This window comes from Eucyclogobius newberryi, unplaced genomic scaffold (genome assembly GCF_026437365.1).
Source record: "Eucyclogobius newberryi isolate DKJ021-1_F unplaced genomic scaffold, fEucNew1.0.hap1 SCAF_13, whole genome shotgun sequence".
NCBI classification, from domain to species: domain Eukaryota; kingdom Metazoa; phylum Chordata; class Actinopteri; order Gobiiformes; family Gobiidae; genus Eucyclogobius; species Eucyclogobius newberryi.
The window spans coordinates 38,204,369-38,231,755 of record NW_027315757.1 but is presented as its reverse complement, the minus strand read 5'-3'; the positions used below and the strand labels follow the sequence as shown (position 1 = coordinate 38,231,755).

General features: G+C 45.0%; 1 protein-coding gene across 1 annotated transcript in view; it reads left to right on the top strand.

Moving 5' to 3' along the window:
- cacng2a (calcium channel, voltage-dependent, gamma subunit 2a) overlaps positions 1-27,387 on the top strand; it is a 185,759-nt gene that overhangs the window by 106,588 nt on the left and 51,784 nt on the right. Inside the window, exon 2 of the mRNA XM_072443808.1 lies at positions 15,190-15,273. Within this exon, the coding sequence (XP_072299909.1) occupies positions 15,190-15,273 (84 nt within the window). The remainder of the gene's footprint in view (positions 1-15,189; positions 15,274-27,387) is intronic.

The window sequence follows — 27,387 nt, the reverse complement described above, 5'->3', positions numbered from 1 at the left end:
CGAGGAGTCGCCCTATGACCAGTTACGAGGAGTCCCCCTACGAGCAGTTACAAGGAGTCGCCCTACGAGCAGTTACAAGGAGTCGCCCCACGACCAGTCACAAGGAGTCGCCTTACGACCAGTTACGAGGAGTCGCCCTACGACCAGTTACGAGGAGTCGCCTTACGACCAGTTACAAGGAGTCGCCCTACGACCAGTTATGAGGAGTTGCCTTACGACCAGTTAAGAGGAGTCGCTCTACGACCTGTTACGAGGAGTCGCCCTACAGCCAGTTCCGAGGAGTTGCCATACGACCAGTTACGAGGAGTCGCCCTACGACCAGTTACGAGGAGTCGCCCTACGACCTGTTACGAGGAGTCGCCCTACGACCAGTTACGAGGAGTTGCCTTACGACCAGTTACGAGGAGTCGCCTTACGACCAGTTACGAGGAGTCGCCCTACGACCAGTTACGAGGAGTCGCCTTACGACCAGTTACGAGGAGTCGCCCTACGACCTGTTACGAGGAGTCGCCCCACGACCAGTTACGAGGAGTTGCCTTACGACCAGTTACGAGGAGTCGCCCTACGACCAGTTACGAGGAGTCGCCCTACGACCAGTTACGAGGAGTCGCTCTACGACCAGTTACAAAGAGTCGCCTTACGACCAGTTAAAAGGAGTCTCCTTACGACCAGTTACGAGGAGTCGCCCTATGACCAGTTACGAGGAGTCGCCCTACGAGCAGTTACAAGGAGTCGCTCTACGAGAAGTTACAAGGAGTCGCCCCACGACCAGTTACAAGGAGTCGCCCCAAGACCAGTTACAAGGAGTCGCCCTACGAGCAGTTACAAGGAGTCGCCTCACGACCAGTTACAAGGAGTCGCCTTACGACCAGTTACAAGGAGTCGCCCCACGACCAGTTACAAGGAGTTGCCTTACGACGAGTTATGATAAGGTCGGTGAGGATGGAACAATCTGACATTTCTGTGCAAACTTTGCCCGGCAAGTTTTCCCTCATGTTTTTGAGCATATACTGTGGGGTTGAAAGCTGCAACTGCTGCCACTACTACTACTACTTCTACTAGTACTACTACTACTACTACTACTACTACTACCACTACCAGTACTACTGCTACTAGTACTACTACTACCAGTACTACTACTACTACTACTACTACTACCAGTATTACTACTACTACCAGTACTACTTCTACTACTACTACCAGTATTACTACTAGTACTACTACTACTACTACCAGTACTACTACTACTACCAGTATTACTACTACTACCAATACTACTACTACTACTACCACTACTACTACTACCGGTATTACTACTACTACTAGTACTACTACTACTACTACCAGTACTACTACTACTACTACTACTACTAGTACTACTATTACTACTACCAGTATTACTACTACTACTAGTACTACTACTACTACTACTAGTACTACTACTACTACTACTACTACCACAACTACTACTACTACTACCAATACTACTACTACTACTACTACTACTACTACTACTATTACTACTACTACTACTACTAGTACTACTACTACTACTAGTACTACTACTACTACTACTACTACCAGTACTACTACTACTACTACTAGTACTACTACTACTAGTACTACTACTACTACTGCCACTAGTACTACTACTACTACTACTACTACCAGTACTACTACTACTTCTACTCGTATGGTGCTGAATGGACAACTCATGGGGGAAGTCTGTCCCTTCAGTGTGAATGTAAATCCTGGGGCAGGATTTGAAATTGGATATGAATATGAAATCTGACTCATAGTTTCAGCATTATATTATACAAATAAAATAAATGCCACTTGTGGTTGTATTTGGGCTGCTGCATGTGTGCAGTAGCACGCAGGGAATGATTGACATGAGGGAGAACTACTCGCCTGTCCATGCCAGCCACACCGTCTTAACTGCATAGGATATAGCTTGAGAGACTTTAATGTTTTGCTTTACTTTAAGTTTGAAAAACACTCTCAGTAGAAGATCTCTTATAAACAAAAACTCCCATAGACAAAACCTCCCATTTCTACAACAAGGGATGGAGGGGAAAATAATAAAGATAAAAATAAATACATAAATACCATTGCATGTGATCACGACAGTAATTGCACATGAATATGTGTCACGACGGCACATGGTTAGGTCAGTATTGCGAATGTTCAGGACTAACAGTGTTTGTTCTAAAGTCTGACAGCAGCAGGAAGGAAAGACCTTCAAAACGTCTCCTTCACACAGCGAGGGTGGATCAGTCTCTCACTGAAGCTGCGCTCCACAGCGGAGTGTCCTGCAGGGGACAGAGTGTCCTGCAGGGGACAGAGTGTCCTGCAGGGGACAGAATGTCCTGCAGGGGACAGAGTGTCCTGCAGGGGGTGGCACTCACGGTCCAGCATAGATGTGAATCTAGCCAGGACCCTTCTGTCCCACCTCCTGCACCGAGTCCAGAGGACAGCCCCTCATTTACGTCATAAGGCGCTGGTACAGCTGGCAGCCCGGTGTAAACGCTCTCTCGTCTTTCTCACACTTATTGTGCTTTATCTCCTATATTTTGTAAATATAGTTAGTATATTTTTTCTATTTTACTGTACGATAGGGACACGCGCTGGAATAGTTTTTTAATTCAACCGTTTTTGACTTTTTTCGGCTGGATTTGAGCGTTTTTCGTTGCGTTCGTTGTGTTGTTGTGACGTGAGCTAGCTCCGAGCGAGCCCACCAGCCCCCCCCCCCGCGCCCTCCGGCCGCGCTAAAGTACGGCGTGTCGTCGGTACACGTTTATATACACGTTTATATGAAAGAGGAACTTCACCAACGATCGGGACACGCACTGGAATCGCTTTAAATTAACTTGTTTTGACTTTATTCGGCTGAATTGAGTGTTTTCGTTGTGTCGTTGCGATGTGTCTTGGCTCTGAGTCCCCCGGCCCCGCCCCCGGCCCCGCCCCCCGGCTCCGGCCCCGCCCCCCGGCCGGTGCCGTACCGCGTTTCCACAAAGGAGGAACTCATGAAACTGCGGAGAACAGTCGTCTTACCGGAGATCGTCACGTTATCCCGGCGCAATACTGACCTAACCTAATACTGATGTGCAATTCTGTCATATGTGCAATTGCTGTTGGAATTCATGTGCAATTCATGTGCAATTACTGTGAAATTCATGTGCAATCTATGTGCTGTCGTGACACATATTCATGTGCAATTACTGTCGGGATCACATGCAATGGTATTTATGTATTTATTTGTCTATGGGAGTTTTTATTTATTTATAGGAGATCTTCTACTGAAAGTGTTTTTCAGACTTCCTATAAGTGATCTGTTCTTCTGGATCTACCTCTGGATCTACCTGCGTTGCACCAATGAAATTTCCCCATGTGGGACAATAAAGGAATATCTTATCTTATCTTATCTTATCTTAGAACGGAGCTTTGTCCAGCTTCTTCCTCTCCCTCTCTGTGATGCTGCTGCTCCAGCAGACCACACCTACAGGAGCTGATGCACCACAGAGTCGGAGAAGGTCTTCAGGAGTGGCCCTGTCAGGAGTGGCCCTGTCAGGAGTGGCCCTGTCAGGAGCGGCCCTGTCACTCCAAAAGACCTGAGTCTCCTCAGGAGGTAGAGCCGACTCTGGCTCTTCCTCTACAGTCTGTGTTATGAGTCCAGTTTGTGGTTCAGATGAACACCAGGTACTTGTATGAGACACTCTCTCAATGTCCCGTCCCTGGATGTTCACTGGTGAGGGGGGCAGTGGGGTGGCGTCTGCGGAAGTCCACCACCATCTCCTTGGTCTTCCCCGCGTTGATGAGGAGGTGGTTCCACAAAGTCCTGCTCCAGTCCTCTGTACTCCGCATCATCGTCGTCCGTGATGAATCCGATGATGGCAGAGTGGTCAGAGAACTTCTGCAGGACACAGCTGTCCGTGTCGTGTCTGAAGTCTGCGGTGTAAAGGGTGAAGAGAAAGGGCGCGAGGACAGTGCCCTGGGGCGCCCCCACACTGCAGGTCCTGGTGTCAGACACACAGTCCCGGGCTCTCACAAACTGGGGTCGATCCGTGAGGTAGTCCAGGATCCACACTGTCAAGTCGTACTCCACACCAGCCGTCTCCAGCTTGTCCCTCAGGAGCTGATGGTGTTGAAGACGAACCCTAACCCTGTTTGTAAAAGCAATGGTGCAGCTGCTACACAAACAGCCTATTATGTCATTCAGTCCCAAAGTGCCTGGTCAGGGTGGTGGGGCCCCTCAGAGCACTTGATGCCCCTCAGAACACTTGATGCCCCTCAGAACACTTGATACCCCTCAGAACACTTGATGCCCCTCAGAGCACTTGATGCCCTCAGAACACTTGATGCCCCTCAGAACACTTGATGCCCTCAGAACACTTGATGCCCCTCAGAACACTTGATACCCCTCAGAACACTTGATGCCCCTCAGAACACTTGATACCCCTCAGAAGACTTGATGCCCCTCAGAGCACTTGATGCCCCTCAGAGCACTTGATGCCCCTCAAAACACTTTACGCCCCTCAGAACACTTGATGCCCCTCAGAACACTTGATGCCCCTCAGAACACTTGATACCCCTCAGAACACTTGATGCCCCTCAGAACACTTGATGCCCCTCAGAGCACTTGATGCCCCTCAGAGCACTTGATACCCCTCAGAACACTTGATGCCCCTTAGAACACTTGATGCCCCTCAGAACACTTGATGCCCCTCAGAGCACTTGATACCCCTCAGAACACTTGATGCCCCTCAGAACACTTGATGCCCCTCAGAACACTTGATGCCCCTCAGAACACTTGATGCCCCTCAGAACTTGATGCACTAATGGGCGCGGCTTCACTGGATGCAGACACATAAAGTGACATTACCCCTAAACTAAGACACCCGAAGGTTGAATATGTTGCATATTTAGCGTTAAGAATTACAGCCGGTGTAAAAACCTTCAACCCTTGAGTTTGTGAAAAGTCACACGTTCGATAAAAAGGCATAAATATAAGTTTGAAGCTAAAATGTTTCAAAGTCCCGTCCCTGGTGTTGTGTGGGCTTGTGAAGCTTGTGGGCATGAACTGTATTTCTTTAATTCTTCAAACTCTGATAGTAAGTCGGTTTTGCTAAAGCGGAGTATAGCACAGTCGCCATGGAAACTGCCTCCTATGTGGAAGCGATGGTCATATCTGAAACAGTGGTGTGGGATGATATTATTACAGTGTTCAATATCAGTGGGATTCACTGCAAAGTCTTGCACAAGAGGAAGACGAGGCGCTTTGTGCAGGAATCAAACCACTTCAACCAAGAGCCATTTTTAGACAAAAGTTTGTGTTCATGTGACATTACAACATGTTTTTATGGTTCATATATCTGTCATTTTTGGGCCTTTCCACAACAAAAACTGGCACAAATTGAATGTCTTCGCTGTCAATCAATTTGAAATATTTTTTTCACACCTTTTAACCTCAAAATTGTAAATTTAAAGGACTTTCAGTTTGAGATTATTATGTGAAGTTTGTGGAGCCAATCCTGAACAAAGAATGATGAGGTCAAACATTTGTGGATTGTGAGTTAGAGTTACCTCTCCTTGAACCGACACCTTAACGTGGTGGAGGGGTTTGAGTGCCCGAATGATCCCGGGAGCTATGTTGTCGGGGGCTTCATGCCCCTGGTAGGGTCTCCCAAGGCAAACAGGTCCTAGGTGACGGGTCAGACAAAGATCGGTTCAGAAGCCCCCTATGATGACAACACGAACAAGGCAGTTTACGTCGCCCGGATCGGCGTCACCGGGGCCCCATCCTGGAGCCAGGCCTGGGATGGGTGCTCCATGGCGAGCGCCTGGTGGCCGGGTCTTACCCCACGGGGCCCGGCCGGGCACAGCCCGAAAGAGCGACATGGGGCCGCCCTCCCGTGGGCCCACCACCCGCAGGAGGATCCATAAGGGGCCGGTGCAGAGAGATCTGGGCGGCAGTTGACGGCAGGGGCCTCGGCGACCAGATCTCCAGACACAGAGACTAACTCTGGGGACATGGAATGTCACCTCGCTGGGGGGGAAAGAGCCTGAGCTTGTGCGGGAGGTTGAGCGATACCGACTAGATATAGTCGGCCTCACCTCCACGCACAGTTTGGGCTCTGGAACCCATCTCCTCGAGAGGGGCTGGACGCTCCACTTCTCTGGTGTTGCCCGCGGGGAGAGGCGACGGGCTGGTGTTGGCTTGCTGATAGCCCCTCAGCTCAGCCGCCACGTGTTGGAGTTTACCCCGGTGAACGAGAGGGTCGCGTCCCTCCGCCTTCGGGTGGGGGACAGGTCTCTCACTGTTGTGGCGGCCTACGGGCCGAACAGCAGTGCAGAGTACCCGGCCTTCTTGGAGTCCTTGGGAGGGGTACTGGACAGTGCACCGACCGGGGACTCCGTTGTTCTACTGGGGGACTTCAACGCCCACGTGGGCAATGACAGTGACACCTGGAGAGGGGTGATCGGGAAGAACGGCTTCCCCGATCTGAACCCGAGCGGTGTTCAGTTATTGGACTTCTGTGCTAGCCACGGATTGTCCATAACGAACACCATGTTCAGGCACAAGGGTGTCCATCAGTGCACATGGCACCAGGACACCCTAGGCCGGAGGTCAATGATCGACTTTGTTGTTGTGTCATCAGACCTCCGGCCGCGTGTCTTGGACACTCGGGTGAAGAGAGGGGCAGAGTTGTCAACCGATCACCACCTGGTGGTGAGTTGGATCCGCTGGCGGAATAGGAAACCGGACAGACTTGGCAGACCCAAGCGCATTGTGAGGGTCTGTTGGGAACGTCTAGTGGAGCCCTCTGTCAGTAGGGTATTCAACTCGCACCTCCGGGAGAGCTCCTCCCATGTCCCGGGGGAGGCTGGGGACATTGAGTCCGAGTGGACCATGTTCTCCGCCTCCATTGTTGATGCGGCTGCTCGGAGCTGTGGTCGCAAGGTCTCCGGTGCCTGTCGTGGCGGCAACCCCCGAACCCGGTGGTGGACACCGGAAGTAAGGGATGCCGTCAGACTGAAGAAGGAGGCCTATCAGGCCACTCTGGCTTGTAGGTCTCCGGAGGTCATCGACGGGTATCGGCAGGCCAAGCGAGCCGCGACTCGTGCTGTCGCAGAGGCAAAAACCCGGGCCTGGGAGGAGTTCGGGGAGGCCATGGAGGAGGACTATCGGTCGGCACCAAAGAAATTCTGGCAAACCGTCCGGCGCCTCAGGAGGGGGAAGCAGTGTCTCACCAACACCGTTTACGGTGCGGGTGGAGGCCTGCTGACCTCGACTGGGGATGTCGTCGGACGGTGGAAGGAATACTTTGAGGATCTCCTTAATCCCTCAGTCACGTCTTCCGAAGAGGAAGTAGAGACCGGGGACTCGGAGGCTGGCTCATCCATCACCCAAGCTGAAGTCACTGAGGTTGTTCGCAAACTCCTCGGTGGCAGGGCTCCGGGGGTGGATGAGATCCGCCCTGAGTACCTAAAGTAGCTGGATGTTGTAGGACTGTCTTGGTTGACACGTCTCTGAAACATCGCGTGGCGTTCGGGGACCGTGCCTCTGGACTGGCAGACCGGGGTGGTGGTCCCTCTGTTCAAGAAGGGGGACCGGAGGGTGTGTTCCAACTACAGAGGGATCACACTCCTCAGCCTCCCGGGTAAGGTCTATTCCAAGATACTGGAGAGGAGACTCCGACCGATAGTCGAACCTCGGATTCAGGAGGAGCAGAGTGGTTTTCGTCCCGGTCGTGGAACACTGGACCAGCTCTATACCCTCCATCGGGTGCTCGAGGGTTCATGGGAGTTTGCCCAACCAGTCCACATGTGCTTTGTGGATCTGGAGAAGGCTTTCGACCGTGTCCCTCGGGGTGTCCTTTGGGGGGTGCTCCGGGAGTACGGGGTCCGGGGCCCTTTGCTCAGGGCTGTCCGGTCCCTGTATGACCGGAGCAGGAGCTGTGTTCGCATTGTCGGCAGTAAGTCAGACCTGTTCCCAGTGCATGTTGGACTCCGCCAGGGCTGCCCTGTGTCACCGGTTCTGGTCATAATTTTTATGGACAGAATTTCTAGGCGCAGTCAGGGGTCGGAGGGTGTCAGGTTTGGGGACCACAGGATCTCATCTCTGCTGTTTGCAGACGATGTTGTCCTGATGGCTCCATCAAACCCGGACCTGCAACATGCACTGGGACGGTTTGCAGCCGAGTGTGAAGCGGCTGGGATGAGAATCAGCACCTCCAAATCCGAGGCCATGGTTCTCGACCGGAAAAAGGTGGCTTGCCCTCTCCAGGTGGGTGGGGTGTCCTTGCCCCAAGTGGAGGAGTTCAAGTATCTCGGGGTCTTGTTCACGAGTGAGGGAAGGATGGAGCGTGAGATCGACAGGCGGATCGGTGCAGCGGCTGCAGTGATGCAGTTGCTGCATCGGACCGTTGTGGTAAAGAAGGAGCTGAGCCAAAAGGCAAAGCTCTCTATTTACCGGTCGGTCTACGTTCTGACCTCACCTATGGTCATGAGCTTTGGGTAGTGACCGAAAGAACAAGATCGCGGATACAAGCGGTCAAAATGAGTTTCCTCCGCCGTGTGGCTGGGCGCTCCCTTAGAGATAAGGTGAGGAGCTCGGCCACACGGGGGGAGCTCGGAGTAGAGCCGCTGCTCCTCCACGTCGAGAGGAGCCAGCTGAGGTGGCTCGGGCATCTGTTCCGGATGCCTCCTGGGCGCCTCCCTCGGGAGGTGTTTCAGGCATGTCCCACCGGGAAGAGGCCCCGGGGAAGACCCAGGACACGCTGGAGAGACTATGTCTCTCGGCTGGCCTGGGAACGCCTCGGGATCCCCCCGGAGGAGTTAGAGGAAGTGTCTGGGGAGAAGGAAGTCTGGGAGTCCCTGCTCAGACTGCTGCCCCCGCGACCCGCCCCGGATAAAGCGGCAGAAGATGGATGGATGGATGGATGGAGTTAGAGTTAACCCCTGACCCTGACCCTTGGTTATGTCTGTAGTCTGAATGTCCTCCCCAGCCCCTCGTTCACTCCACAGTCCTGCACTCTTTATCAGACTTTCACAGAGCCATTTGGACACTACTTCCTCCTCGCTGTGGGTCATGTGACTCTGGCGTCTGCGAAACGCTTTTAAAGGTGAATTTCTGTCATAAATGTTGATCAAATCCGTCTGACACATATTTATTGACTAATAATAACACAAGTCATGGATCTCACGTTAAATGTGATGGTTATCTGAAGCTAAGCTAAGCGGCTAACGCTAATAACTGCACAGCTAACGGTTTATGAGTGTTTTGTTCATGTTCGTGGGTTAGCACTTAGCACTTCTGCTTCACTTGTGTTGTGTCCAGTTAAAGCCCCTGTGGTTTTCCCAACTTCCACAATGTTTGGCATTGACCGGTCTGGTGACCAGCGCTGGACACTATTTTTCAAGGTGCATTGTGGGACATTTTGAGTGCACTAGTTTTTCACCTGCTGGAGATTCAGACGGCACTAAAAATGGCGTGAGCCCCAAATCGTGCCCTCTGTAGGACAGTGTAGACATTGGGATGCACTTTGTACACTGCAAAAAGAAACATCTGTGATTTTAAATTGTTCAAACTCTGCTTAAGAATCATGATTGTAGTTTGGGAAACTCATCCTGTGCATTTGACTCATCTTTGATCCCACTGGGGTAAAAGTACTGCAACTGCAAGATTCCAACTACTACAATATGACCACACAATGTATTCAGAGGGGCTTCTTTAACCTCTTACTGGTTTATCCCAAATTTCAATTTGAAATTATTTTTTTTTTTAGTCTTAGTCAAATGAAGATTGGACTGTACTGGAGCAAACAAAAACATGTGTACAGCCTTTCTAGCATTTGAGAGAATGCCAAAACATTGCTAAGCTGCTACAATAATCCCACTTAAAACAAAAATAAAATGCTAATGCTAAAAAACATGTTTTATTGTTATATTTTGATTCTTTCATTATCAACTGTTCTGCACTATTTCCGACCAGATGTACATTTCTGTGTAGATATACATTCTTCACCTTATTTTATGAGTCATTCTTCAATTATGAATGCCATATTTGACTCATTATTATTGACTTAAAATATTATTTTATTATTCATTGTTTTATGTGGCACCTTAACGCCGAGACAAGTTCTTAAGTTTGTGAAATCTGTTCAATGACAAAGGCAATAAACCTTTTCTGATTCTGATTGACACATTCAAAGTGCCATTTGGCTTGGATTAGGCCCCGCCCCTGTTCTTGGAGCACCTCGCCCTCGCTCGCTCACGTCCTGCACCAATGAAAACACCGTTATGAAACATTCAAAGGTTACATGTTGCGGAGAAAGAGCCCGGTAAAGTGGCACATCAATCTTTGAGCATAATAAGTGAAGCCGTTTCCCCAATGGGCCACTCTCTGTTACAGATCGCATTGCAGCGCATCAGAGCGTCAGGCTGGAGGTGCAGCACAGATGCTTATGTATTTAGCTCTGGGCTATGCAGTTAATCACAGTTTAATCGAGACTGTGATTCAGTCCATTCTAAGTGGAGAGGTCACAGCCAATCCTCAGTGAAAGGACCCTAACCCTTTGTGTAAAGAAAGAAACAATCCACTATGACAATTATCCGATCGTTAAGACAAAATATATATTACAAGGTTTTCATTCTGCCATGTTTTCATTTAGAAATACAACATATGTGTAAAAAACGACAAATGTAACATATTTGGGACATTTAAATCCAAAAAATGGACAGAACCAGGTTTAAATGTCTTGGTATGTTGTAAAATTATAGCAGGATTTTGGATTTATTATTTATTATTTGAGTAAAATCGATCAGACTGGAAATTTAAAAAAAGCATTTTAAGTTTCAATGTTTTATGCAAATCTGTGGATTAAATGAAATAATATAACATCTTTATGAGTGGATCGGACAACTTTGTTCTTTTATGTTGAGCAAAAAGCAAAGAATTTGACACAAAAAAGAAAGAAAGACATATTTATTTTATTTTTGAACAAGAAACTAAATCTGTAGTTTCACTGATATAGTCCTGGTTTTGGCCCGACTTAGTGTTGATTTAGTCCTGGTTTAGTCCTGGTTTAGTCCTGGTTTAGTCCTGACTTAGTGCTGATATATTCCTGGTTTAGTCTTGGTTTTGGCCTGACTTAGTGTTGATTTAGTCCTGGTTTTGGCCTGGTTTAGTCCTGGTTTAGACCTGGTTTAGTCCTGGTTTAGACCTGGTTTAGTCCTGATTTAGTCCTGGTTTAGTCCTGGTTTTGGCCTGACTTAGTGCTAATTTAGTCCTGGTTTAGTCTTGGTTTTGGCCTGACTTAGTGTTGATTTAGTCCTGGTTTTGGCCTGGTTTAGTCCTGGTTTAGACCTGGTTTAGTCCTGGTTTAGACCTAGTTTAGTCCTGGTTTTGGCCTGGTTTAGTCCTGGTTTAGACCTGGTTTAGTCCTGGTTTAGACCTGGTTTAGTCCTGATTTAGTCCTGGTTTAGTCCTGGTTTTGGCCTGACTTAGTGTTGATTTAGTCCTGGTTTTGGCCTGGTTTAGTCCTAGTTTAGACCTGGTTTAGTCCTGGTTTAGACCAGATTTAGTCCTGGTTTAGTCCTGGTTTAGTCCTGGTTTAGTCCTGATTTAGTCCTGGTCTTGGCCCGACTTAGTGCTGATTTAGTCCTGGTTTAGTCCTGGTTTAGACCGGATTTAGTCCTGGTTTAGTCCTGGTTTAGTCCTGGTTTAGTCCTGATTTAGTCCTGGTTTTGGCCCGACTTAGTGCTGATTTAGTCCTGGTTTAGTCCTGGTTGTGGCCCGACTTAGTGCTAATTTAGTCCTGGTTTAGTCCTGGTTGTGGCCCGACTTAGTGCTGATTTAGTCCTAATTTAGTCCTGGTTTAGACCTGGTTTAGTCCTGGTCTAATGCTTAGTCTTGGTTTGATCCAGCTTTATTTCTGGTTTAGTCCTTGTTCAGCCTTATTGACCCAAGAGCTCTTCCATCTGGCTCCTTCCCCACAGCGCCCTCTAGTGTCGGATCATCAGCGTCGCACTCATTAAAGCGGCCGGTTCAGAGGTGGGTCATGAGGTGGCCCATTACAGAGAACATACAGCTGCCCGCGCCTTTGACCAGCCCACATTAACCTTTCATGAACGTCTTCATCTCCCCGGCCCCCATGACACAAACAGGTGTTGGTCACCATGGCACCCATGACACAGACAGGTGTTGGTCACCATGGCACCCATTACACAAACAGGTGTTGGTCACCATGGCGCCCCCATGACACACAGGTGTTGGTCACCATGGCGCCCCCATGACACAAACAGGTGTTGGTCACAATGGCGCCCCCATGACACAAACAGGTGTTGGTCACCATGGCGCCCCCATGACACAAACAGGTGTTGGTCACCATGGCGCCCCCATGACACAAACAGGTGTTGGTCACCATGGCGCCCCCATGACACAAACAGGTGTTGGTCACCATGGCGCCCCCATGACACACAGGTGTTGGTCACCATGGCGCCCCCATGACACAAACAGGTGTTGGTCACCATGGCGCCCCCATGACACAAACAGGTGTTGGTCACCATGGCGCCCCCATGACACAAACAGGTGTTGGTCACCATGGCGCCCCCATGACACAAACAGGTGTTGGTCACCATGGCGCCCCCATGACACAAACAGGTGTTGGTCACCATGGCGTCCCCATGACACAGACAGGTGTTGGTCACCATGGCGCCCCCATGACACAAACAGGTGTTGGTCACCATGGCGCCCCCATGACACAAACAGGTGTTGGTCACCATGGCGCCCCCATGACACAAACAGGTGTTGGTCACCATGGCGCCCCCATGACACAGACAGGTGTTGGTCACCATGGCGCCCCCATGACACAGACAGGTGTTGGTCACCATGGCGCCCCCATGACACACAGGTGTTGGTCACCATGGCGCCCCCATAACACAGACAGGTGTTGGTCACCATGGCACCCCCATGACACAGACAGGTGTTGGTCACCATGGCGCCCCCATGACACAGACAGGTGTTGGTCACCATGGCGCCCCCATGACACAAACAGGTGTTGGTCACATGGCGCCCCCATGACACACAGGTGTCACCATGGCGCCCCCATGACACAGACAGGTGTTGGTCACCATGGCGCCCCCATGACACAAACAGGTGTTGGTCACCATGGCGCCCCCATGACACAAACAGGTGTTGGTCACCATGGCGCCCCCATGACACAAACAGGTGTTGGTCACCATGGCGCCCCCATGACACAAACAGGTGTTGGTCACCATGGCGCCCCCATGACACAGACAGGTGTTGGTCACCATGGCGCCCCCATGACACAGACAGGTGTTGGTCACCATGGCACCCCCATGACACAGACAGGTGTTGGTCACCATGGCGCCCCCATGACACAGACAGGTGTTGGTCACCATGGCGCCCCCATGACACACAGGTGTCACCATGGCGCCCCCATGACACAGACAGGTGTTGGTCACCATGGCACCCCCATGACACAAACAGGTGTTGGTCACCATTGCACCCATGACACAGACAGGTGTTGGTCACCATGGCACCCATTACACAAACAGGTGTTGGTCACCATGGCACCCCCATGACACAAACACGTGTTGGTCACCATGGCGCCCCCATGACACAAACAGGTGTTGGTCACCATGGCGCCCCCATGACACAAACAGGTGTTGGTCACCATGGCGCCCCCATGACGCAAACAGGTGTTGGTCACCATGGCACCCATTACACAAACACGTGTTGGTCACCATGGCGCCCCCATGACACAAACAGGTGTTGGTCACCATGGCACCCATTACACAAACAGGTGTTGGTCACCATGGCACCCCCATGATACAAACAGGTGTTGGTCACCATGGCACCCATTACACAAACAGGTGTTGGTCACCATGGCGCCCCCATGACACAAACAGGTGTTGGTCACCATGGCACCCCCATGACACAAACAGGTGTTGGTCACCATGGCACCCCCATGATACAAACAGGTGTTGGTCACCATGGCACCCATTACACAAACATGTGTTGGTCACCATGACATAAACAGGTGTTGGTCACCATGGCACCCCCATGATACAAACAGGTGTTGGTCACCATGGCACCCATTACACAAACAAGTGTTGGTCACCATGGCGCCCCCATGACACAAACAGGTGTTGGTCACCATGGCGCCCCCATGACACAGACAGGTGTTGGTCACCATGGCGCCCCCATTACACAAACAGGTATTGGTCACCATGGCGCCCCCATTACACAAACAGCTATTGGTCACCATGGCGCCAGGGGTTTCAAATGAAGGTCTTGGCAGCTTGGCATCATGGGAAACACAGGGGGAGGGGATGAACAGCTCTGCTGGGGAAAAGAGGGTTCAAAGTGGGCCAGAGGCACTTTTTCTGTTTTATGAATGAAAACAATGTTTTCAGACCTCAAAACATTTTAGTCAAAGTAAAAGTATGAAATGCCTTGATTAAGATCTTAATCTGTCATAAAAACCTTTCAGATTAAACTTATAAGTACACAGTCCGTGTTAGAAGTGCTGCCTCAAAACTGAGGGTTGATTTTCTCAACTCATTTTAAAAGGATAGAATAAAGGTCATTGTTCTGGCTGGGCTGAGGCTGAAGGAGGCGGAGGGACAAACCCTGCCAAAAGCACCTCAAAAATGTTCGCTCGCGGTGATCTTAAGAGCGCAAAAAGTACTATGGCACTAAGATCACCAAGGCGTGCGCCGGGCGTGCGCCGGGCGTGCGCCGGGCGTGCGCCGGGCGTGCGCCGGCGTGCGCCGGGCGGGCGCCGGGCGTGCGCCGGGCGGGCGCCGGGCGGGCGCCGGGCGGGCGCCGGGCGGGCGCCGGGCGGGCGCCGGGCGAGGAAAGTTATTGTGAAGTAAACAACCAGATAAAAAACATTTCATTTGCTTCTAATATTCTGACAATTAAGATTGAACAATCACGAATAGTCGACGGTTGAAATATTTATAAATGTATTTTGATGGTTGTTGATTGTTTTTTGTGGCATTATTATATAGAAATGTCATGACTATAACTATTTAACCTTTTTTTTGGTCAAAAAGGTATTTTAAGTCTCAATGTATCAAATGCATTAAAATAATCGATTGGTGAAGTATTTGAAATGTTTGGGTGCTGAGTAAAAGTGTTATTTTTGTGTCCAACAGGAAACTTCAAAGGGATGTGTAAACAGATCGACCACTTCCCCGAGGAGACGGACTACGAGGCCGATCCTTCTGAGTACTTCTTACGTGAGTACAATGTTATCCTTCTGAGTACTTCTTACGTGAGTACAATGTTATCCTTCTGAGTGCTTCTTACGTGAGTACAATAGTACTTCTTACGTGAGTACAATGTTATCCTTCTCAGTGCTTCTTACATGAGTACAATAGTACTTCTTACGTGAGTACAATAGTACTTCTTATGTGAGTACAATGTTATCCTTCTGAGTGCTTCTTACGTGAGTACAATAGTACTTCTTACATGAGTACAATGTTATCCTTCTGAGTACTTCTTACGTGAGTACAATAGTACTTCTTACGTGAGTATAATCTTATCCTTCTGAGTACTTCTTACGTGAGTACAATGTTATCCCTGGGTTAGTCAGGCTTTGGCAAAGTTAGATTTTTCAAACATTCAGAAGTGAATAGTTTCTGTGCTGAGCATTTCTGCGTGCTACGTTAGCATGATGCTAGTTTTAGTTTATTTCTCCATTATTTCCCTCTGCTGACAATATATGGAGCGCTAACACCAATTCCTGATGAGGGAACGCCTGATATAAAACTCATACATTCTTTCAGTAGATACTTTATGTACATTTTGTGTACATTTTGTGTACATTTTGTGTACATTTTGTGTACATTTTGTGTACATTTTGTGTACATTTCGTGTACATTTTGTGTACATTTTGTGTACATTTGGTGTACATCGTAAGCCTATTTTGATCCGGTCTTACAGCAGATTGTAATTGTTTCTCTTTTTGACTTTATATAGACTTTATATATGTTGTTCTATCATTGTTCAGTGTTTTGCGTTTCAAAGCATCACGAAAGCAAGTTCTTCTTCTTCTGTTCATTGACAATGGCAATAAACCATTTCTGATTCTGATTTTAAATTCTAAAATATGATTTGCCCAAGAATACGTTTAAAGGCCAAAAACAACACAAGTAATGCATCATTTGAGTCCTTTAAACTGTAGCTCGTTTGAAACAGTTTGCAGCATTAACATTGTAATGTGCTTTTCACTGTCACGCTAGTGCTAAAAACAACTAGCATGCTAACAAGCTTATTGGTGGTTTGCAGATTATAAAATTCTTAATAATTCAACATCGCACAGCAGTCTCATTAGGACCCTAAGATTTGTTTTACAATATATTTGTACAAGGGGCAAACATAATTTGACTTTATAACATGGCTGGTTTAAATTCAACATTAAAGGGTTAATTCTGTGTAATAGTTATATATTTATAGTAGAAGCTGTGTTGGATGAAGCCCATTGTATCTGTGGATAAAACGTCACATTCAGGGGGCAAAACGGGCCCAAGAACGCCACAGCATTGCTCATTGTCCAACTCCAGAAGTAAACTGAGCAACTTCTTGGTTAGTGGGCGTACATCTAACTGCGGCCCTTGTGGTCCGGTCTGCACTCGCCCTTGGCCCCGCCCCTGTGTTCTTGCTGCTCTGTGTAACGGGAGCTGCAGAGGAACCGCTGTGTGCCTGTAAACACATCGATTTGTGCTCCTGCCGGCGAGAGCAGTACTGAGGCGCCGAGAGAGTGACGCTAATCCCAAACAACACAACACACAGCCTAATGTACTCTTCATTTACTCACGCCACCAGTACTCACCAGTACTCACGAATACTCACCAGTACTCACCAGTACTCACGAATACTCACCAGTACTCACCAGTACTCACGAATACTTACCAGTACTCACCAGTACTCACCAGTACTCACGAATACTTACCAGTACTCACCAGTACTCACGAATACTCACCAGTACTCACGAATACTTACCAGTACTCACCAGTACTCACCAGTACTGAACCAGTACTCATCAATACTCACCAGTACTCACCAGTACTCACCAGTACTCACGAATACTTACCAGTACTCACGAATACTCACCAGTACTCACGAATACTTACCAGTACTCACCAGTACTCACGAATACTTACCAGTACTCACCAGTACTCACCAGTACTCACGAATACTTACCAGTACTCACCAGTACTCACCAGTACTCACGAATACTCACCAGTACTCACGAATACTTACCAGTACTCACCAGTACTCACGAATACTTACCAGTACTCACCAGTACTCACCAGTACTCACGAATACTCACCAGTACTCACAAATACTTACCAGTACTCACGAATACTCACCAGTACTCACGAATACTTACCAGTACTCACCAGTACTCACGAATACTTACCAGTACTCACCAGTACTCACCAGTACTCACGAATACTCACCAGTACTCACGAATACTCACCAGTACTCACCAGTACTCACGAATACTCACCAGTACTCACCAGTACTCACGAATACTTACCAGTACTCACCAGTACTCACCAGTACTGAACCAGTACTCATCAATACTCACCAGTACTCACCAGTACTCACAAATACTTACCAGTACTCACCAGTACTCACCAGTACTGAACCAGTACTCATCAATACTCACCAGTGCGGAGCAACCACTTGATTGTGAGGTCAAGTTTAAGGCTGAAGTCTAGAAACACAATATCCACAATGTTGAACTGTCATTATTTGCTTCTTTTGTATGTATTGGTATAACAGAAACTTTAGGTCACATAACGACTTACCTCTGTAGGTTTGTCCACACAGAGCAGGCACCCTAACCCCTAACCACTAACCCTAACCCTAACAGTAACCCTAACCCTAACCCCTAACCCCTAACCCCTAACCCCTAACCCAGAGCAGGCACCCTAACCCCTAACCACTAACCCTAACCCTAACCACTAACCCTAACCCTAACACTAACCCTAACCCTAACCCTAACCCTAACCCCTAACCCCTAACCCCTAACCCCTAACCCAGAGCAGGCACCCTAACCCACAGCAGGCACCCTAACCCAGAGCAGGCACCCTAACCCTAACCCAGAGCAGGCACCCTAACCCTAACCCAGAGCAGGCACCCTAACCGTAACCCCTAACCCAGAGCAGGCACCCTAACCCCTAACCCTAACCCTAACCCCTAATCCTAACCCTAACCCTAACCCTAACCCTAACCCTAACCCCCAACCCTAACCCCTAACCCCTAACCCTTCCTCGCTGTCAAATCAAGCAATCATCAATATTGGGCAATACTAGAAATGCAGAGTAATCCATATTCACAGGAATTTAGCAAATGTATAAATGGCTGAGTGCGCCCCCTAGGGTTGGATCCTCGTTCTGCAGGAAAAACTACAAGAAACTTCTGTAAGAACCACAGTAAAGCAGAGATCCTCCTCCCACGTACTGACAGGCTGCAGATGCTCCAGGGCTGAACATAAACTGGGACTAAACTGGGAATAAACTGGGATCTAAACCTAGACTGGACCAGGACTAAACCAGGATGATCTACACTGGGCCTAAAGCTGAGTGACTGCACCGCCACACACTGCAGAGCACAAACCTGATCCCAAAACTAAACCTGGACTAGATCAGGGACTAGAACGAGATGAAAGATTGTAAACTATGGATTAGGAATATTTGTATAATAGTAGTTAAAAGTAGTTTTTCTTGTATTTGTACATAGATGCTTCCCAATGTTAGGCCTTTAAAAGCACTTTGGTTGCACTGGTTCAGAGCAGACCTGGAGCCGGGCCCGGAGGATGCTGCGTTTCCACAGCAACTGTCGACAGGGCCCGCGTTTCCAGAGCAACCGGTGCAGTTGTAGCATCCACAGCGGTTTCCACGGTAACGGTCCGGTTCCTTGGGCAACTGTTACAACCCACTTTGAAAAAAAGAACTAACGACAAGAATCATTTTGTTTCTTTGACTGTTTCAAGTGAGTGAAGTTTTGGTCTCAATGTTTTTGGCAGTTCAGAAATGTGTTTGAAGAGTCTAGACGTGTAATAATATAGTACATCCTACAATAGAACATGGTCTTATGGTCTTAACACATAATATAACACATCCTACAATAGAACATGGTCTTATGGTCTTCACACATAATATAATACATCCTACAATAGAACATGGTCTTATGGTCTTCACATATAATATAATACATCCTACAATAGAACATGGTCTTATGGTCTTCACACATAATATAATACATCCTACAATAGAACATGGTCTTATGGTCTTCACACATAATATAATACATCCTACAATAGAACATGGTCTTATGGTCTTAACACATAATATAATACATCCTACAATAGAACATGGTCTTATGGTCTTAACACATAATATAATACATCCTACAATAGAACATGGTCTTATGGTCTTAACACATAATATAACACATCCTACAATAGAACATGGTCTTATGGTCTTCACACATAATATAATACATCCTACAATAGAACATGGTCTTATGGTCTTCACACATAATATAACACATCCTACAATAGAACATGGTCTTATGGTCTTCACACATAATATAATACATCCTACAATAGAACATGGTCTTATGGTCTTCACACATAATATAATACATCCTACAATAGAACATGGTCTTATGGTCTTCACACATAATATAATACATCCTACAATAGAACATGGTCTTATGGTCTTCACACATAATATAACACATCCTACAATAGAACATGGTCTTATGGTCTTCACACATAATATAATACATCCTACAATAGAACATGGTCTTATGGTCTTCACACATAATATAATACATCCTACAATAGAACATGGTCTTATGGTCTTCACACATAATATAATACATCCTACAATAGAACATGGTCTTATGGTCTTCACATATAATATAATACATCCTACAATAGAACATGGTCTTATGGTCTTCACACATAATATAATACATCCTACAATAGAACATGGTCTTATGGTCTTCACACATAATATAATACATCCTACAATAGAACATGGTCTTATGGTCTTCATTCATAATATAATACATCCTACAATAGAACATGGTCTTATGGTCTTCACATATAATATAATACATCCTACAATAGAACATGGTCTTATGGTCTTCACACACAATATAATACATCCTACAATAGAACATGGTCTTATGGTCTTCACATATAATATAATACATCCTACAATAGAACATGGTCTTATGGTCTTAACACATAATATAATACATCCTACAATAGAACATGGTCTTATGGTCTTAACACATAATATAACACATCCTACAATAGAACATGGTTTTATGGTCTTCACACATAATATAACACATCCTACAATAGAACATGGTCTTATGGTCTTCACACATAATATAATACATCCTACAATAGAACATGGTCTTATGGTCTTCACATATAATATAATACATCCTACAATAGAACATGGTCTTATGGTCTTAACACATAATATAACATCCTACAATAGAACATGGTCTTATGGTCTTCACACATAATATAATACATCCTACAATAGAACATGGTCTTATGGTCTTCACACATAATATAGTACATCCTACAATAGAACATGGTCTTATGGTCTTCACACATAATATAATACATCCTACAATAGAACATGGTCTTATGGTCTTCACATATAATATAATACATCCTACAATAGAACATGGTCTTATGGTCTTAACACATAATATAATACATCCTACAATAGAACATGGTCTTATGGTCTTCACACATAATATAATACATCCTACAATAGAACATGGTCTTATGGTCTTCACACATAATATAACACATCCTACAATAGAACATGGTCTTATGGTCTTCACACATAATATAACATCCTACAATAGAACATGGTCTTATGGTCTTAACACATAATATAATACATCCTACAATAGAACATGGTCTTATGGTCTTCACACATAATATAATACATCCTACAATAGAACATGGTCTTATGGTCTTAACACATAATATAACACATCCTACAATAGAACATGGTCTTATGGTCTTCACACATAATATAACACATCCTACAATAGAACATGGTCTTATGGTCTTCACACATAATATAATACATCCTACAATAGAACATGGTCTTATGGTCTTCACACATAATATAACACATCCTACAATAGAACATGGTCTTATGGTCTTCACACATAATATAATACATCCTACAATAGAACATGGTCTTATGGTCTTCACACATAATATAATACATCCTACAATAGAACATGGTCATATGGTCTTCACACATAATATAATACATCCTACAATAGAACATGGTCTTATGGTCTTCACACATAATATAACACATCCTACAATAGAACATGGTCTTATGGTCTTCACAAATAATATAATACATCCTACAATAGAACATGGTCTTATGGTCTTCACACATAATATAATACATCCTACAATAGAACATGGTCTTATGGTCTTCACACATAATATAACACATCCTACAATAGAACATGGTCTTATGGTCTTAACACATAATATAACATCCTACAATAGAACATGGTCTTATGGTCTTAACACATAATATAATACATCCTACAATAGAACATGGTCTTATGGTCTTCACACATAATATAATACATCCTACAATAGAACATGGTCTTATGGTCTTCACACATAATATAACACATCCTACAATAGAACATGGTCTTATGGTCTTAACACATAATATAACACATCCTACATTAGAACATGGTCTTATGGTCTTCACACATAATATAATACATCCTACAATAGAACATGGTCTTTTGGTCTTAACACATAATATAACACATCCTACAATAGAACATGGTCTTATGGTCTTAACACATAATATAACACATCCTACAATAGAACATGGTCTTATGGTCTTAACACATAATATAACACATCCTACAATAGAACATGGTCTTATGGTCTTAACACATAATATAACACATCCTACAATAGAACATGGTCTTATGGTCTTAACACATAATATAACACATCCTACAATAGAACATGGTCTTATGGTCTTCACACATAATATAATACATCCTACAATAGAACATGGTCTTATGGTCTTAACACATAATATAACACATCCTACAATAGAACATGGTCTTATGGTCTTAACACATAATATAACACATCCTACATTAGAACATGGTCTTATGGTCTTAACACATAATATAATACATCCTACAATAGAACATGGTCTTATGGTCTTCACACATAATATAATACATCCTACAATAGAACATGGTCTTATGGTCTTCACACATAATATAACACATCCTACAATAGAACATGGTCTTATGGTCTTAACACATAATATAACACATCCTACATTAGAACATGGTCTTATGGTCTTCACACATAATATAATACATCCTACAATAGAACATGGTCTTATGGTCTTAACACATAATATAACACATCCTACAATAGAACATGGTCTTATGGTCTTAACACATAATATAACACATCCTACAATAGAACATGGTCTTATGGTCTTAACACATAATATAACACATCCTACAATAGAACATGGTCTTATGGTCTTAACACATAATATAACACATCCTACAATAGAACATGGTCTTATGGTCTTAACACATAATATAACACATCCTACAATAGAACATGGTCTTATGGTCTTCACACATAATATAATACATCCTACAATAGAACATGGTCTTATGGTCTTCACACATAATATAACACATCCTACAATAGAACATGGTCTTATGGTCTTAACACATAATATAACATCCTACAATAGAACATGGTCTTAGAAGGAGCTCGTTTGTGAAGTGGATCCAGTTTTTGAGGCAGATGTGAAAGTTAAAGCAATAACATGATGAATGAGTCTGAATCAACTGAGCAACAATCACTGATGTGAAGCCAAAAAGTACTTGAGTACTTGTATTACTAATACTGCAACTACTGCAACTTTACTGCTACTACAACTACTACTACTACTATCATTATTACTACTACAACTACTACTATTACTACTACTACTACTACTACTACTACTACTACTACTACTACTACTACTACTACTACTGCTACTACTACTACTACAACTACTACTACTACTACTACTACTATTACTACTACTTCTACTACTACTACTACTACTACTACTACTACTACTACTACAACTACTACTTCTTTTACTACAGCTGCTACTTCCAGTACTGCAGATATTTCATTACTGAAAGTATTAAATATATATTGCCTAACCGAACCACAACTTTGTGACACATGTTCAAAAGGGAGAAATCCTTGTTGCAAATGCACTCGACCATCACTAGATTCATATTTCTTATAACACTTCATCTTGATTCAATTACATTTGCTTTATCATGGGAGACTACTGCATATCTTGTGCTTGTATTCAGTCGAAATCTTCTTTTATTCTAACACCTGAGTTCATTTATGCCTTTAATTAGTAGTAGTTTATTTTTGCTCTCATTGTTTTGTGGTGCACTGCAGAAGCAGAAGCATATTCCAAGTTTGTGAAGTCTGTTCACTGACAAAGAGAATAAAACCTTTTATGATTCTAAATATATTGAATCTAGTTTACGAAAAAATAGCTTGAAAGAAGTCAAATTGTAAGTTTAAGAAGTAACAATCCTATGGAGTCAAATGTAATTAATTTTCCAGTTAGACTCCACCAAAACTGGGACTAAAAACAGTTTATTCAGCTCAAATCTGGAACATTCTTCCTGAAGATGTGAGACAGGTTCTGCTCTGACAATGTTCAAATCTAAGATAAAAACAGGTTTGTTTAGCAGTGACTGAAAGGATTGTATTTGTACTCTTCTCTTTTATGTATTTATCTGTTTTTTATTTATCTTGTGATTTTAATAAATTTTTTAATGTGTGAAGCTTGTGTACGAATTGTGCTCAACAAATAAACTTGCCTGTCCTAAATCTGGACTAGAACAGACACATAAACGATGAACGTGTGAACCCTAAACCTAACCCCTGTGCTTTCTTTTCCTCTGTTTGGAAGTCACGTCCAGTTTGTTTTCGAGCGTTTTGGTCCAAAGACGTAGACGGATAATGATGGCTCTGAGTCCTGTGTGGCCATGTGTTCCAGTCTGAACTGATGCGTTAATGAGACTCAGGACATCCCGGGACGTCCCGAGACAAACTGATGAGGTTTTTTCATTAGCATCGTTTTACTAATTCTACGAGATTTTTAAAATAGTATTCAGAATCAGAAAAGATTTATTACCATTGTCAATGAACAAAATTCACAGGTAAATGAACATATGTCGTGCAGAAAGTGACGGTGAGTGATTGGTTAAAGTTGAAGTGACAGTGTTTAGTGTTTAGAAGTGTTCATGAGTCCAGCGGCAGAGGGAAAGAAACTGTTCTTGTGACGGGAGGTTCTGGTCCTGATGGACCGGAGCCTCCTGCCTGAGGGGAGTGGCCTCCTGCCTGAGGGGAGTGGCCTCCTGCCTGAGGGGAGTGGCTTCCTGCCTGAGGGGAGTGGCCTCCTGCCTGAGGGGAGTGGCTCAAATAGTCCATGTCCAGGGTGAGAAGGGTCGGCTGTGATTGGACCTGCTCGTCCCAGAGTCCTGGAGACGTCCAGGTCCTGCAGAGATGGAAACTGCAGTGAGGGGGCGGGGCTTGGTTTGGCAGAGGTGGCCACAGCGCTTCTTTAACTGCCTCAGTTTGGGTGTGAACCAGAGTTTGTCAATGTTGAATGTGACTTTGGTGTGTGATGGTTTAATGCTCCTCACATAATATATAATAATAAATGTATTTTTGTAAGGCCCAAAATCACAACAACAGTTGCCTCTGAGGGCCACAGGGAGAAATGAATCAACAATGTCTGTGGTGGCGATGGAGTGAGACAATGTCTGTGGTGGCGAGGGACGATGTCCCAGGGTCCTCTGTCCTTAGACTCTCCTTCTCGGCCAGGAAAAACTACAAAAAAACCTCTTTGGGAAAAAAGCGTAGAAACCTGGAGGAGTTCCAGTGAAGGAGAGATCCCACTCTCACAGACGGACAGAATGTGTGACGTCACAGTGTCTGTGTAGCTCCTCCCAGTCTGTAACGTCCAAACACACACGTAGCTCCTCCTCCTCTGCCTCATTGGTCCACCTCTCTGAAGTCCTCACTACGTTTGCAGAGCTTCAGCCTCTGTCTGTACGCGGGGATCAGGTGAACCATGACGTGGTCGAGCCCAGCGCGAGTCGCGTGGGCCACGGCCCGAAAAGCCACCTCAATACAGGTTCCGGTCTGACATTTTTGCCATTTTATTCTCCTTTGTTTCAATGAAAGAGATCTTGAATGTACTGAAGACATGTGAGTGTTTGTCCAATGTGGGCCAGTGTGTTGGGGTTTATGAATGCCCCGGTGAAGGAGTTATCAACTGTACCGAAGGGCTTTTTACCTAGAAAATGGTTTTCTCTCCACACTGATCTCTTTTTGGATCAGTCTGTTGGCTATTTGCATACTTTTGCCTTGCGCTCCTGTTTTGTGCAGTTAGTTTGTTCTATTTTGTTCTGTTGTGGTTCATGTGTCTGTGTGTTTGACCAGAGAGCTGTGTGACAAAAGTATGTTTACACGCACAATTTCAGCATGTTTAATACAGGCAGTGGTCTCTTTATGTCCTGTGTGTGCTGCCATCTTAACCACTCGATTACCAGGCAATACCTATATAAAACGCTTCACCAAAATATCAGGAATCAAAGAATAAATCATATTTTATGGATACTTACTTTACCCACCATGACTGAAGCGTGAAACTAAACATTTGGTGCTGAATTAACAACTACTGAAATTCAACATCCAATCAAAAGAAATAAAAAACAATAAATCTCAGATCCTCAGAGTTTGAATGAAGCCATCTATATATATATATATATATATATATATATATATATATATATATATATATATAATATCCTTAATACCAAACTTGCAAACTTGGCCGACTTGACTGTGCCTCACACGTCGTATACCTCAAGACCTACGTACCTCAATTATGTCCAAAAGAAATCCTCCCAAACTGAATCCACAATGATCAGACTCATGACCAAACGACAAACACAAGACGACATAAAACAATCCTTAATGAGCCAAATACAAAAACAACAATACAAAGCTGGACTTATTTATTAAAAGTGCAATCCATATGTAAAATAGATGATTAATAACAAAAAAATATGAAGGCCCTTTACGATGGTCCAACATCAAGAATGAAAATGAACTGTTACTTGACAGACTCACTGACTTTGGAGAGAGACAGGGCTGTGATTGGTCCCCCCTGTTGTTCTCTTTGTATTTGGAACCATTGGCCCAAGAACACATTTAAAGAGGAGAGACACTCTGAAAGATGAGAGAGCAGATCACAAAAACATGATCCGAGATGATCCGCATCATTCATTCATCAGTCTGATGAATAATAAATAAGTAACAGTTAAAGACCAATTTTGAGCTTAAATAAACTTGAGGGATGTAAACATTGTCCTCTGCAAAAGATAGAAAACCTTTTTTATTAATCTGCAGTTTTTGCCTCATGAAGGACTAACTCTTCACCTGTAAAGAAAAGATCAAGTAAAACAGTGTAAAACATGAAACATGATGTGCAGCAAAACACCATCTTCATATTCATCTGCAGATTAAAATCACCATTGTGTCTCAAACTGTGATGATTTGAGGATTTTCTCATGGGTTAGGGTTAACCCCTGACCCTAACCCTAACCCTTCACTCTTGGTTTAATCCATGTTTAGGCTTTTTATAATCCCATAGAATAGAATGGATGCTCTGTAGTAAGGTCAAATATTGCATGATTATTTGATGTGAAACAAGAGCTCAAAAAAATTTAGGCTAGGGTTAGCCTAACCTTAACCCTATCCCTAACCCTTGGGTTAGCCTAACCTTAACCCTAACCCTAACCCTAACCCTAGCCTAACCTTAACCCTAACCCTAACCCTAGGGTTAGCCTAACCCTAACCCTAACCCTAGCCTAACTTTAACCTTAACCCTAACCCTAACCCTAACCCTAGCCTAACCTAACCTTAACCCTAACCCTAGCCTAACCCTAACCCTAGCCTAACCCTAATCCTAGCCTAACCCTAGCCTAACCCTAACCCTAACCCTAGCCTAACCCTAGCCTAACCCTAACCCTAACCCTAACCCTAACCCTAGCCTAACCCTAGCCTAACCCTAACCCTAACCTTTTCTCCTTTTCTCCTTTTCTCCTTTAAACCCACTTACAGTTTGTTGGATACATGACTTGAGTTTTCAGAGCACGTTCTTACAGAACATTCAAAA